The sequence below is a fragment of the Protopterus annectens genome, chromosome 8.part0, assembly GCF_019279795.1.
Source record: "Protopterus annectens isolate FY-2018-M chromosome 8.part0, PAN1.0, whole genome shotgun sequence".
Taxonomy (NCBI): Eukaryota; Metazoa; Chordata; order Ceratodontiformes; family Protopteridae; genus Protopterus; species Protopterus annectens.
The window spans coordinates 921596170-921612285 of NC_056741.1; the positions used below are offsets into that span (position 1 = coordinate 921596170).

Here is a 16116-nt window from a genome sequence, read left to right on the forward strand (position 1 = left end):
AGCAGTACTAATGCCTATGATGAATGCCTGTTACTGATAGCAGCAGCAGTACTAATGCCTATGATGAATGCCTGTTACTAGCAGCAGCAGTACTAATGCCTATGATGAATGCCTGTTACTGATAGCAGCAGCAGTACTAATGCCTATGATGAATGCCTGTTACTGATAGCAGCAGCAGTACTAATGCCTATGATGAATGCCTGTTACTAGCAGCAGCAGTACTAATGCCTATGATGAATGCCTGTTACTGATAGCAGCAGCAGTACTAATGCCTATGATGAATGCCTGTTACTGATAGCAGCAGCAGTACTAATGCCTATGATGAATGCCTGTTACTGATAGCAGCAGCAGTACTAATGCCTATGATGAATGCCTGTTACTGATAGCAGCAGCAGTACTAATGCCTATGATGAATGCCTGTTACTAGCAGCAGCAGTACTAATGCCTATGATGAATGCCTGTTACTGATAGCAGCAGCAGTACTAATGCCTATGATGAATGCCTGTTACTGATAGCAGCAGCAGTACTAATGCCTATGATGAATGCCTGTTACTGATAGCAGCAGTACTAATGCCTATGATGAATGCCTGTTACTGATAGCAGCAGCAGTACTAATGCCTATGATGAATGCCTGTTACTAGCAGCAGCAGTACTAATGCCTATGATGAATGTCTGTTACTGATAGCAGCAGCAGTACTAATGCCTATGATGAATGCCTGTTACTAGCAGCAGCAGTACTAATGCCTATGATGAATGCCTGTTACTGATGACAATGTTTTAATCATAATATTTTCTGGCTGACTGAAGAAACTTGATTGGTTAGAGATAATGTCTGTAAACTGAGAGTTACACTTTAAATGATCTTCATCATGTAAAATGTCTGCTATTTGATATTCTTTTAATGCCAAAGCTATTTCAGTTTAAATCGCCATCTAATAAGGGCCATCTCCATGGTATAGAGGTACCACAGGTAACCAGAGTTTGATTAGTGGCACAGGTGCCTGCAAAAGCTGGCTGGGGAGAATGGAAGTGAGCAGATACTACCAATTCATACATCTTGGGGTGTGGGGGGGTGGCTTTTATTTACCACATGGGTAACACCTAGAGGAAGCAGTAGATTTTCACCTAGTAGAATTCCAGGCCAGATGAGCCAGTTCTGCCATGGTGCATTCACATTATTTAGTTGATGAGGGGATTGGTGTGATGAGATCTGCCCCCAAGGACCAGCAAGCTGGTCTGCTGGGTAACAATGGGCTGTTAGGAATTCCCAGGCAAGAATATATGGGCTGTATGACTAGAATCTAGTCTGGGAATGTACAGCCCCTGTTCTGAAAGAATGAATCAGCCATCTAGTTGAAGGTAGAGAAGTTATTATATTATTGGGCGAGGTCTTGGAGGAAACAAAAAAAGAAAGGTCCTGGAGGAAGTAAAAAAAAAAGAAAAATAAGTCATCTGATCAACCCTTTTCTTACAAATATACTGGATGGACTTACTATTTGCTTCTGATATGAAACAATGCACTCTACCTTTAAATATGTTGTACAGTTAGAAATGAATAAAAAAATCAAAATCCAGACCTGGGATACCAGAGAAAGGACAGTTACATTGTAGAAAAGTGTAGATAACGTGTATTTATTAACCAAATTAAAAGATAAATGTAATGTGACTTCACTCAGCTGACATCTGGTACCTACTATAAGACTGCTTGCAGGGATGAAGCAGAACATAACTTCAACTACCACAAACAAGTACAGGGATCAGATTAGGCTTCTACGAACTGTCCCTGGCTTTAGATGGCCTGCAATGGATTTCACATATGGTTCCCTGCAGGGTGATCTAAGTCCATCATCACAAATTCTGAATGCTAATAGACTAACAGCAGTCCACTGAAAAACACTGAATGTTCCTATGACAGCTGCTGAGACAAATTTGAGGAGAAAAAGCTCTAACTACAAAACAGCATGTTGGCAACTAAAATAAAATGAGACATTAAAAGATGTGGCTAAGTTTTGTCAATTGAACAGTTCTCTTATAAATTATACCACTATCATTATATAGTTCTGATTTATTTATTGCAAGGAAGGATGGGACTGTTCCATCAGTGTTTATTTTTTTTTCTTTTGCATTTCATTCTCCCTGGTGTCTCCATGCACAGCAATCCAACTTGCTTGGTCAAAATGAACAACTCCCTGGAAGTATCTAACACAGCATTACATGCCCATTTATATAAACAGACTTGTAGGACCTTGCATCAATTTTACGATAATCTGCACTAACTAGTTTTATCAGTCTTTTCAAATACATCAGCTTTTAGCCTATTTTTCCAAGTGATAAGTTACATTCTACTATATATTTATGAATGATTTATGATTCATTGTATTGATTAAAAAATGCTTTATCTTTAAATACTAATGCTTGACAGTGTATATCAAAGACGGACTTTTGCCTTCCTTCACTTGGTTCTGTACACACAGGAAAAGGCATAAGGAGAATTTTGGATTTCTGTGACTAGGATCTCTCATATTCAGCAACTATTTTTAGGCTGCCTAGCACAGTTCAACAATTTAGTTTGCAAAGCTCTCTAAATTATGCAGAATGTAATATTTAACAGAACAGTGATTTGTAACATTTAGATGTTCTTATGCCTTCAGTTAAAGCTCATATTCTTCCCTCAATCACAGTTTTAACTGCCTTATACAAACTAGTACGCATTTGTGTTTTACACAAATTTGCAACAAAGTTTTAAGCACCGCGATTCATCCCCACCACTACCAACCTTTACAAAATGCTAATGGTATAAACCCAACAACTACATATGCAAAAGGGCAGAAGGTAAGTGTGTAAGAAGCATATTAGATCAGCATATTAGATCTCCTATAAAATCAGGTGAGATTATTTGTAGTTTTCAGCATCTGATCAGTTTGTAATTTGTCAAATTGGAGCTACTCTTCCCGGGCCTCTGCTGAAAATGGACATAAATCCAGTTGGACTATCCCGGTAAACAAATGTAAAATAAATAAATAAATACATAAATAAATTAAAGTACTCAGAAGAAACCATGTAGCCTGCCTTAAATTGTACGTTCTTAATCACGTAGTTCTAGCAATGAGCACTTATCAGATATTATTGTTTAAAAATAGCCAAGTACAGTAAACTCTCAGTTAACTGGAACTCTCAAACAATCAGAACTCTCAAAAAATTGAAGAAATACAGTACAATTTTCTGCCCCCCGCAGAACCATACCTTATGTTTTTTTGAGTTTTAGAGTTTTAAAAAGGAAGACCGAAATGAATTCCCTCTCTCCCCAACCTGAGAACAAGTCAAACCAAACAAATAGTAGAGGGTACAATATTAGTCAGGCCTATTTTTAATAGTAGCTTTCAAGCAACTAGAAACTACACTTATGTGGCATCTACCAATCCCCATGGGTGCTGATTAACTGAGAGTTTATGTAATCTTATGCACCATTGCTGCTTGTAAAGGAAGTTCAAGTGGGAAGAAACTCACTGACAAACATGTTCACTGCTGTCAAAATAAGCAATACCACCCCTAAAACCCTGAGCAAGCTATACTAATCATTGATGAGCCATTAACAGCATTACAAAGTAAAAAAAAAGTTAAGGTCACATGGTGTGAAAATGGAACTTTAGTACATCACACTTAGAAATATATACAAAACTGCAAAGTAGTAGTATTATTTCCCCTTTGTGTTAAAGAGATGACATACATTTTTTACTGTGTGGAGATATGACACATCTCCCTTCTCTACATATATTTTTATGATGCAAAGTTTTTCACTCACCTTTGACCAAATAATTCAACATAGTCTTTCAAGCAATCATCTTTAACATCTGGTTCCAGCAAACGGAACATGTTGAAAGTGATACGGATCCTCATGCCAGGAGGAGCCTTTCATAGAGATGGAGAAACAGAAAAGGAAGTAAACAATTTTAGGCACAAATTTGGTAACAGAGGCTAGGAATGTTGTAATAATTCCTAAAAACAGTACAAAGCAAAGGAACAATATAATGAACCACAATCTCTAGTTTTAGTTATCTTATGATGTTAAGCTGGAAATTTGCGGTTAAACTACAGCAGAACAACCTAACTAAAGTAACACTGTCTAAATGGTTTTACTTCTCTTCCACTTGTGTTACTGTTTTCACGGCACTTTTTTGGCATTCTACGTCCTTGCCCTCTAAACGTGAGAGCTAGTCTTTCTATTCAAATGGCTGAAGACCACAACAGGAGGATCTTGCATTATTTTTTACTAATTAAAATGAGAAACAAAAACTTTTAGTATACTAGTATTTGAAATCAAATGTCTATAAGCCAACACAGCAGGAGCTAGTATCTTTTTTGATGAACACAACCAGCATCAAAGGCCCTCAGCACACAAGTGAGACATAACTTAGTGCGCACGTCATGTGAAAGCTCTTCCCCGTTTACACTTGCTCACTAGTTTTAAGTCATGGTTTTATCCACATAATTCAGCTGCTCCCAATAATATAATGCAGTTTTAAAGTCTGAAGTCCACCTGTAAGTTACAGCAAGACTGACTGCATATCAGTGGCTGACTCAGCTACTCAAAATGTATATTCATGCTTGGCAGCATTCATAATCTCAGCCTCTGCCCCACATCAGGGTTGTGACAGTGAAGGAAAAAAGTGCATTCAGGCAGCATTTGTAGGACCAACTAAAGAGAACAAGACAATATAATTTGGTGTTGACAATGGAGTACCAGAATGACTACATTGGAACAAACAGAGCAACAAGCTACGAGGCCTGCCTGGATCCACATCACTGGGGCAACAGGAATAAAGGAGGAGAGGCTATTCTGGACTTCTGTCTGGCAAATTATTTATCACACGGTACAGGGTTGGATTCTCATATTTGAATGGGAAAATGGTTAGGCTAGACACAAGGGCAGCTAGCCTAGTACTTACCTATGACCCTAAATGGTTTAATGGTGGCCAGCACATGGCTCAAAAAGGAAATACAAGAGCACTTTCAAGAATAGCCAACATGCAACTCAGGTAGAGTTCCTCCTAGTAAGGAAAGGGTACTGGGATAGTATAAGTGATTGCAAAGTCATCTTCAGTGAAACAGTTGGTCCGCAGTATGAACTACTGGTGGCTACAGTAAGCCACAAACAGTGGTCAGAGAAGGCTAACAGAGTCTAGGTTGAAGACCTGGAAGTTGACCGAAGCAAAAGTACAAGCAATCAATGAAATATTCAAGGTCCTAGAAACAAAGGAAGAGGAGGAAGTAGGTGAAATTTAAAAGAATGTGAAGAAAACCCCACAGAAGCTGTTTGCCCCAGCCACAGCCTACAATGAAAGAGGATGAAAAGCCGACTCCAAGAGAAGTAAGAATGGTAATAAGGAAAATGAAGCCAGGGAAAGCAGCAGGCTCCGATGAAGTCACCACAGATATGGTCAGGATGTTAGGAGACAAATGGCTTCAGAGGGTACTCAGTGTTATGAAGAGAGATGCATGTCTCATATGGCTGAAGAACAAGCTTTCTAGTGCCAGTGCACAAGAACAGAGGAGACATTCACAACTACGGGCAGTACAGAGGTATCAAACTGCTGCCACACTGCATAAAAGTGCTGGAGAGGTGATTAATAAATGACCAGAGCAGTAACATGGAAGATGAGCAGTCTGGATTCACATCAGGATGCAGCACAACTGACCAGATGTTTGCAGTGATAGAGATAGTTGAGAAGAAGCTAAAGATATTGAACAGCCCAACTGGTCATTCCTAGAACTGAAGAAAGTATATGACAAGGTCCCAAGAGAACTGATTTGGACAGTCATAAAATCTCTGGTAGAATTAGTGCACAATGTATAGAAGGACCCAATGACACAAGTACAAATAGTGTTTAGACTCACAGAGGGGTTCCTAATGGGAGTGGGTGTGCATTAGGGCTCAGCTCTGACCCCACTACTGTTCATACTGGTGAAGGACTACATTAGAAAACAGGCTGAGAGGGCACATCAACACAGCAAGGCTGTGTGCAGATGTGGTACTATAAACAAATTCTGAACAAAAATTTCAACGAATGACAGGGGAATAGAATGAAAAACTGAAGGCGCACAGGATGCAATTGCGTACAGACATGACAGCTGTCATGGCAGCAAATGGGGGAAATCAGGAGAAACTGAAAACTGAGACAAAACAGAAAACAGTAGAACATGTTAACAGCTTCAAATATCTGGGAGGGGTAGTTGAAGAGAGAGGAAGTCTGAATGAGGAGGTCAAAGCTTGAATCAGAGGGGGCTACAGCCAACTGGCACAGACAGCTACAGATATTATGTGGCAGAAGAATGCTAAAGAAGCTGAAAGTAAGGTACACAAAATATAATACAGAAATCTTGCCTGTGAATGCAGAGCAGTTGAGGAAGCAAGAGGTGATGGAGATGAAGTGCCTGAAATGGGTGAAAGGATGCACACTATAGGGCAGATGATTCAATAAGGACATCAGAGCACAAGTTCTGGTAGCTCCAAATGCAAAGGAGGTCAAACAGAACAGATTAAGGCAGTTTGGGCATATGTGCAGGAAAGCAGATAACCTGGGCAAGAAGATTTTGGATAGACAGTATGAAGATGAGAAGAAACCAGGGCATCCAGCAAAAAGATGAATGAATTATGTGATAGAAGACATGTGACAGATATGACTATTAAAGAAGGTAAGGGAGTGGCATTGATGCATGAGAAATGGTGAGAATTGATGCATCACTCCAACTTCATGAAGAAGATTAGAAATAGGGGTTGACTCTGCAACATCATCATTTATTCACTCCTTTGTGACAATATACATCCCTAAAAATCAACAAAGTTAAGCAAACAAGGGAGTACAGATTGTCAAGGTGCCCAATGAAAATCCCTAGCATTAACTGCTAGACAAATGCCTACTTGAATATTTTCAGAAGTCATCCACAAGGGCTAGCTCTGCAACACAAGTTTTAGCCCTGACTATGCCTCAGATAACCAATGTCAGCACATATTGGGCTGGCCAGAAAGAATGACGTTGAAGGGCTGAAACTGCCTTGCCCATCCTGGGGGAAAGAGCAAGCTGGAGAATTCCTGCCAAGATAACACTTATCTGCAAGAAGGCCCAGTCATGCAGCTCCTACAATGGGGACCACTATGAAGTAATGCTCTGCCAAAGAACATACACAGTTCAGGTCCTCCTGATCTCTGGAGCTTAATTTGATACATTTCATGACACAGTGCTGTACTTGACTTACCATGCTGAGAAATTTGTCAAGCAGAATCAGTCATTCTCTAACATGGTTTGTAGATTTCTGGTTTAAGCAAACTGCTGTTTTATTACTGTGATGTTTTAAATCCCAATGAATTCCAGTGAAACAATCTGCATTACAGTATATAATCAAAAACATTTCCAAAACAAGACATGGGTGACAATAGGGTTGTGCATTTATGTTTATCTTCTTTTATCTAAAAATATGTAATTGTAATCATAGACAGTATTGTCTAGTTTTAGTGAATTTTCTATTTGAAGTTTTTTTTTTTTTTAAATATAATTCAATTATTTTGTCTAGGGGTTCGCCCAAAGCAGCACTTTGTACATATTGTTTTTATATGTTACCCTCTTTATGAACACTCATGTTAGTCTGCATCTTCTTGTGTTATGTTCTGTTTTTTTTTTTATTTTTTGTTGATGTATATGAAATGGAATTTAATAAAATTCAATTTGAAAAAAAAAGAAAAGCTTCAGCACACGTTTTCATGAGTGGTACCATATATATATCTCTGTCTGCCTATGATGGAAAAAAGTCACAATGCAAAGTCATTTAAAAAGTGCTGAAAAGTTGTCTAAGCAAATAAATACGATTGCAAATTAACAAAGATTTAGAAGCCCAAGATAAACAATTTTACTAAACAAACAAAAAAATACTATTTTGTGATACCTTTTGGCTCATTAAGCAGCAAAAGCTGCAATGCTTTCCACATTGGATATTTATAGGTTCATAGGTTGGTACTAGGCTATCAGCCCTAGGGCCTATACAAGCCTAGCCATAACAATTCCCTGGCTATTTCTTCCCACACTATTTACTTCCCTGGACCCCTGTCTAGCAGGGCAACTGACGTGATCCCCGGGGTGAATTTCCTTTCTCCCATCCAATCGTCAAGGTTCCCTTTGAAGAGGACCAAAGAGGCACTCTGCTTGACATGTATGGGCAATCTATTCCAGAGTCTGGGGAGTCTCTGGGTCAGGAACCTATCCCTCTAGCATGTTTTGTTTATTGTGATGACAAGGTTTAGATCCCTGGAGCGTGTGGCTCTGAGGGATTGGGATTTCTTTAAGTGTAGCATGTCCAACAGCTCTGGGTTTGACATGGCCTTGTATGTTAAGCAAAGATCACCTCCTGTAGACGATATGCGACAGAGTATAGCTGGAGCTTTTTAAGGCGGTCAGCATAGGGCATCTGTGCTTTAGGCCTGTGATTCTTTTAGTGAGATATTTCTGTGGCCTTTCCAGTTGTTGCAGATGTCTTGAGAGGTACATACCAAACGGGGCATTGTATTCTATAATGGGTCTAATGAGGGATGAGTACAGTGGGACAATGACCTCCTTTTTTCTGGATGAAAAGCCCTTAGTGATGAGGTGTGCCACATAGAAGGATTTCCTGACTGTTGTGGCGATGTGGTTATCGAAGGTGAGACCACTGTCCACCTGTGTCCCCAAGTCTCTTATCAAACTTTCGGTGTTTAGTGTAATGCCACCTATATGGTAATTCACGGATACATGTTTTTTCCCAAAGGGAATAACTATACATTTCTTGGCATTGAGCTTGAGCCCATGGCTCTGGCACCAAGCATCTGTTTCTGTACGGCCCTTCTGTAGAGTATCCACATCATTTGGCGATTCAATAATGGCTCCCAGTTTGCAGTCATCTGCAAACTTTGTTATCCAGAGTCCCTTAGTGTTGGCCTGTACTTCAGAGAAGTAGATGCCAAACATGAGTGGTCCTGGGACTGAACCCTGAGGTAGGTACTCCACTTGTCACTTGTCTGGAGCTGGATTTGGAGTCGGCTACTTTTACAGTGTGGGTTCTATCAGTAAGCCAGTTAGCAACCCATTGGGTGACGTAAGGATTAATGCCCAGATTAGTAAGTTTATCTATGATTCCAGAGTGGGGGATGGTGTCAAAGGCCTTGGCAAGGTCTAGATAGGCTGTGTGGACCACCTTACCCTTGTCCATGGCTCTGGAGACTGATTCGAAGAAGTCAATCAAGATCAGGAGACAATTATGTGTATACTACAGGGGAAAATTTTCATAACAGAGCTGTGACTTTTTTGCTTTGCTTTTTATGGAAATTGTTGACACCCCACCACTGGACTAGAAATCAAGGAACCTCAATCCTCACCACTAGCACCAGTGGGGGATGTACATCGGGAGGATAACAAGTACACACAGAGCAAAGTGCAATTTCCCTTAAGAGTACGCAGAGATCACAGCTGGTTTCTCCAGATCCCCAGTAAGACTCCTCACTGGCAGCTACAGAGTTGAGATCACAACTGAGTGGCCAAGCCAAGACCTCCAGCAACCTCTCTGTCCAACTAGTGCTTCATGTCCCTTCCCAAGTAGCTGACACACACACACCATTTCAGGTATGATTTACACACACACACACACACACACACACACACACACACACACACACACACACACACACACCTGGGAAAGGCTGGCACAGGCTTACTAGTTATGCCCCCTTTTGCCCAGACTATAGGGTAGTTATTACTGCCACCAGCCAACTCCTTATCAGCTACTTTAAGGCCCTTAACAAAGGGTGTCCAATCTTACTGTGCAGTGTTACTATTAATACAAATGGTAGTTTGGCTAAGAGCAAGGCTATTAAGGAGTGGCCTTGAGTGTCGCCAAATAAATATGCAAGTACTCTCAGAACTTAAATATCTTTACAAAGATCAGCCACAATGAAAGGTTTAAATATATTTAATAATAAATAATAAAAGAACAAGACAATACTCCATATATATTTTCAATGATATCAGAGTTCAAAATTACAGGAAATATTTAAAACAACATTGCAGGACAGTCTCAAATAAATAAAGAAAACCATCTAAAATAAGCTTTGCTATATTCCTGACTATAGCAAAGATAATTATACTGGTCCCTAGATTTACTTACTCATAGCAAGGCAGATGTGTGGTGAATGGACCTTGTCAGGTCTAAGACAGAATACAGAATGCAGATACTTCCTCAGAGACTTCTTAAATTAATATCTCAAATATTACTGCTGGGATAGTTTGCAGAATAACAATTTCTTGTCATCTGACTATCCCAGGTAAAACCCCCATTGCTGAAAGCTAGCAGTATTTACCATCCACCTGTGAAAATACATAAACAAGGGCTTTACCTCAGATCTTTGCAGATCCTACAAATCATAAAACAATAAAATACTTCAAAGACAATACAGAAAGTTCCCTAGTTCTAGGCATTGTGTCTGTTACTGCACTGAAACGGAAAGATAACATCTTTTTATGGCCTGGCCAAAAAGTAATTTAATTTCAGCTATTTTTCTGAACTTAACCTTCCATATTTCAGTTTCCACTGTTAAAATATATACATCTAAACAGTTACAATAGTGCAGGTACATTTCTGTTCTATTCCAGTACGCCATGCTGTGGTTACATTTTAAGCACTTTCCAAAAATCTTTTCAACACACACTTCTATACCAGCAGTTTGATAAACACCTGACATACAGTTCTAATACATATGTAGCACAAGTATCTTATAGGAATCATGTTGATGTTCACAAATGACATATAATTATTTACAAAATTCCAGACAGCTGGGCTGGCAGTGCCTCCTTTCATGACAGAAATATTGGCATAAAACACAGCATTTCAAAATGACAGCAGCCTTTGGATTTGACACTGTGCTTGTAATATCAAAAAAGAAGGGCAGCAAATCTAGCAGCATTAATGCTACTTTATGATACCCTTCTGCACAACAGTGAAAGTAGCACTTGGGTATATACATCGTTTTAAAATGACTACAGGAAACAGCACTTAATGTTATACTGTGCAATTAAAAAAGTACACCAGCAGTGGTGTCTGACGTAGCTAGCAAAGGAGAATGGTTGTGTCCATCCTGAGGGAGGGGGGGGGGCAATCTTACAATCTCAAAGGAGGGACAGTGATGCAAACACATGGCCTCAGGGCATTTCATTAGGCTCACCAACCCACTCCTTGATGGTGGCCTTCACTATAAATGTGAATATGCATCACGCAGATTACATGTCACTTTGTCCAGGGGTGGGTAAGGAACACCACAATTCACAATCATTGCCAGGATGCCAGCAAGGACACAAAGTATCCTCATAGCTGCTTGAATTATGGCCACCTCTGTACAGTTCCTGCCTCAATACTGCATGATATTCCTGGTGTTTGGTAACAAATGGACCATGTCCATTTTGGGGTGGGGGAGGAGACTGATGGTTAGCAGGTATCAGGGCAAGACGAATATAGAAAAAATGTATTTGTTGTACTCTACAAAGCTTTTAAAGGAAAAAATATGTGAAATGGAACCCATATTTTGTAATCCCACATCTGTATAACACCTGTCTCAAGATTACTTCTGAGGAGTTGTTTGGCAGTAAGATGTAGTGTACCACCATTGGTTCAAAACTGAACAACATGACAGTGTTAACTATAAAATTTGAACAGTACATGCTCCTACAAACAGTCAAGTTAACACAAAACATCAATAGGTATTGCCATTTTAATCTACTTTTAATGCTGCAAAACACAACAATTGCATTATTTTAAAAACAGCAAAGTAAACAATTTTTCAAGATTAAACCTAGAAACATTGTATAGTACTAATAACTGCTATTCATGTGTATGCAGGGGATGCTGGAATGTACTTATTGCTGGACTGTGGATTTGGTCACTTGGACATCGCCTAGGGATGCGGTCCTTGCTTTCTCTTATCTGTACTCTTAAGCTTTCAATAATATGCTCTCTAGATCCCTTCCTGCTTTCACTTATCAGTACTCTTAAGCTTTCACTAATACACTCTCTAGTTCCCTTCCTGCCTAGGCTAACTCCTTTCATGTTTCTTCCCTTGTCTCTCTCGCTCTGTGCCTCCATATTTCCTCCCCTGCCTTTCTGAATTATTGTCCTTTCTCTTTTATTTTTTCAGCCTTCTACCTCAGGTGCACCCTCTTTTAACTGCAAAAGAAGTAAATAATGGATTGCTACTACAGTTACAAGACCTCCTCCTCCAGCTATATTGTGAAGATGCCTTCACTGCTCAACAAGCCCTTCAGTGCAGTTATCCCTATATCTTACAGAAAACACTGTGTATGTAAGCCTACTTTAAGTAATCTGCTAGTTTTCTCTTTGCTCATTAATTCCTGTATCACAGACCTTGCCTTGCATGTGATAGCAGCCACCTGCAGCCCGCTCGCACCTCTCTCCCCTACAGATTAATCTCTTGTCTCCTTGTGCTTAACCAGGTTACCTTCCAAGCAAATTCCTTTCTTGATGCTATTTAGTCACTAGGTGGCATCACACCTGGTATATACTTTTTCACAAGTACTTGCTTCCCCATCTAGCTAATGCAATATCTTAAATAATTTTTAGAGAGTACTTTTCTGTTCTCCTTCCCTACTTTTTCTTTGCCCAGCTCACTCCCTCAACACTGTCTCCTGCCCATAAATCTTTTTCTCTCTAATTTATACAGAAAATCCTCCAGTACAACACCTATGGCTCAACTTGAGTCACTTGGATACTGATTGTTTTTATAACTTCTCTCCTTTTGGCTCTACTCGCTCCGTTCCTGCGGGCTCATTCAGCTCCCCCACCATACCCACAATTCTCACCCATATCCACTGGTCATACATTTATTCCTGCCAGTAGTCTCCTCCCCTCTTCTTCCACTCCACTCACAGTCCTCTTCTCCCTGTCCCTCCTCTTCTCAACCCCTCCCTCAATTAAAAGCCACACCCCTTATACCATTCACTATACTCTACTCCTCTCCCCTTCTCATTCTGTACCTTATACCTCTCCTACATTATACCTCCCCCTGTCTACTCTTTCTTATCTACACCACTTCACTATGAACTCTCCATTACCTACTCTTCTCAATCCCTCTATCACCCTGTTAACTCTAATTTTACTATATCATACTACCTCCTATTCCTCCACTCCTCTTCCCCCCTTCTCTCATGTCCCACTGCACCTCTTCCAACCCCCATCTCATCTCCACAACACCTTACTTCCTTACTATCTCACCCTCATTACTCCAGCCCAACCACCTTTACTACTTCAAACTAAATATCCTACCCACCTTAACAAAACACAACTTCCCTAAACCTCCTTCATATCATCCCCAACACTCTAAAGGAAAACTAAATCACCTACTACCTTCTTTCATCAGTCACCTAATTCTGGCAGGTGATTTACACCCCAACCCTGGACCTAGTACCACTTACAACCTCCTCCCTCCAAAAATTACCAAAACTAGCAGCCTCAAAAGCCTTAAATTGGTTACTTTCAATGCCCAAAGTTTACAAAATAAAGCAACTAGCTTCCATGTTTGGCTTAACCAGAACCAATCTGACACAGTAGCCTTCTCTGAGACTTGGTTAAAACCTTATATCTCTGATTCAGAAATTTTACTCCCTGGTTACCAAGCCATTAGATATGACCGCCTGAACAGAAGAGGTGGAGGAATAGCCTTGATATTTTCTAACATACTCATTATTCCATACCCTAATCCCATTCCTCAATTTAACAAAGCTGAACTTGCAGTAGGTGTGCTACAAATAACCAATCACAAAAGTATCTGCATCATTTCCCTCTATATTCCACCAGGTAAGAACACTACCACTTTAGAAGAAATCCTCCAATGGGCCTCATCTAATATTAATCTTGAGACTTACATTCTAGGTGATGTTAACTTAGATTGGAACAAAATTAACAACCCAAATCCCACCATTTCCATCAATCTCTTCAACTTCACTCAATTTACTAACTCTTATCACCAGACCCAACCAAACAAATCCTTCAGGATCCACTCTGGACTGGATCCTAACCACCCACTCTAACAACATATTAGACTCGGGCGTCCTTCCTGACTCTATTAAGGGCCACCTGCCTGCCTTTATCCTTCGAGCAACCCATTTGTCCCCTCACTAGCACCTTTATATACATACTCATAACCTTACAAACATCAGCCCTACTACCTTCTCTAACATCCTAAAACAAACTAATTGGAACACTCTAAATACACTCCCTCTTAATGTTGTCGATTATTTAAATTCCACCTTCCTAAATGTACTTAACACCCAAGCCCCTCCATGATCTAGAAGAGTCAAACTTAACCCCGCACCATGGCTAACCAAGGAAACCAAAAAACTTATGCAACAACAAGATAAATGCTGGAAACGTTCTCAGCGCAATAAACATCCTGAAACCCTCAAATATAAGCAACTCCATAACTTAACCAAAAGACATATAATCAAGGATAAACAATCCCACTATCTGAAACTCTAAACCAGCCATACCAAAAACTCCAAACAAATCTGGAACTCCATCTATTCACTCCTTCACCCAGGCACAGAAAACATGCCCTGCCCTGATACTACTAAAACTGATCCAGATATTGCCACTCTTTTTAACTCCTTCTTTATTAACTCTATAGCTAAACTAAGTCCTTCCCAAATACTCTACCCCCACAAATTAGTCACTCTACCCCAGCCTCCCAACCCAACTCCCCCTACTTTTGAACTTAAACCTATTCCTACCTCCTACATAAAGGAACTCCTTAGCAAGCTAAAACCATGCTCCAATGCCCCAGATAACATTCTCTCAAAATTCCTAAAAATTGCTGCAGACGGCATTTCCCTCCCCCCATTAGTATCTTAATCAACAGATCCATACAAGAATCTTATGTTCCCAAGCTTTGGCATGCTGTCTTTATACATCCCCTTCACAAGGGCGGCAAAAATAATACCTCCAGCTTTTGCCCCATAGCCATCCTCTCCCCAATATCAAAAATATTGGAAAAATGCATTCACACTCAACTAATGCCCTTCCTTATCACAAACCATCTAATCTCTCAAACCCAACATGGCTTCTGCCATGGCCACAGCACTATTACTGTTCTTCTCTCATTCTTAGATATAGTCAACCATGCCTGCGACTCTGGAAAATTCGTCTCTACTGTGTTATTAGACCTCTCCAAGACCTTCGACACTATTGCCCATACCAGTCTTCTTAAACACCTTGCTAATCTAAACCTTTCTTACAACTCTCTATCCTGGTTTTCAAGTTACCTATCTGATAGATCTCAAGCCGTAAAATGGAAGACAGGCACCTCAGACTTCCTTCCTACTCCTACTGGAGTCCCCCAAGGATATATTCTTGGCCCAATGCTGTTTAATATCTTTGTCAATGATTTCCACTCGGCCATCCCAAACGCTAAAATAGTACAATATGCTGATGACTCCACATTAATCTGCTATGCCACCAACCTCCCAGAACTTAAATCATATACTCAAACCGCCTTCTCTGCCACCGAGAACTGGATTTGCAAAACCATCTATCTCTAAACACTAACAAATCCAAAATACTACTCTTCACTCCCTCACAATCCTCCCCACTTGACAAAAATTCTTTCCAAATTAGAAGTGACAACAATTCTACTATAGAAATCGTTCCCTATGCCAAACTACTTGGGGGTCACCATAGATGAACACCTAAACTTCGACACACATATCCAACTAAACATCAAGAAAACACATCAAACACTCTGCCTACTATACAGAAACATCCACTATCTCACTCCTTCTAATAGACAAACCCTTGCCACTACTTAACTTCTCCCTTCTCTATTGTATGGTGCACCTATTCTAACTAACCTGTCTGCCTCCATCTTTTAAAAAATGGAAAGTTGTTACAATAAAATCTCCAAATTTGCCATAAAAGCCAAATACTCCTCCCACCATTGCTCTGCCCTTCACTTACTTAACTCGCTAGAATTTCCAAACCATCTCACCTACCTCCAACTCTCTACTGTCCATAGGCTATTATTTAACCCTACAATAT

The 16116-nt window shown here is 40.0% G+C and overlaps 1 protein-coding gene across 2 annotated transcripts in view; it reads right to left on the reverse strand.

Moving 5' to 3' along the window:
- LOC122809158 (suppressor of tumorigenicity 14 protein homolog) overlaps positions 1-16116 on the reverse strand; it is a 1180509-nt gene that overhangs the window by 334401 nt on the left and 829992 nt on the right. For both annotated transcript variants that reach the window (XM_044080444.1, XM_044080445.1), the window contains exon 10: positions 3803-3909. In XM_044080444.1, coding sequence (XP_043936379.1) covers positions 3803-3909 — 107 coding nt within the window. The remainder of the gene's footprint in view (positions 1-3802; positions 3910-16116) is intronic.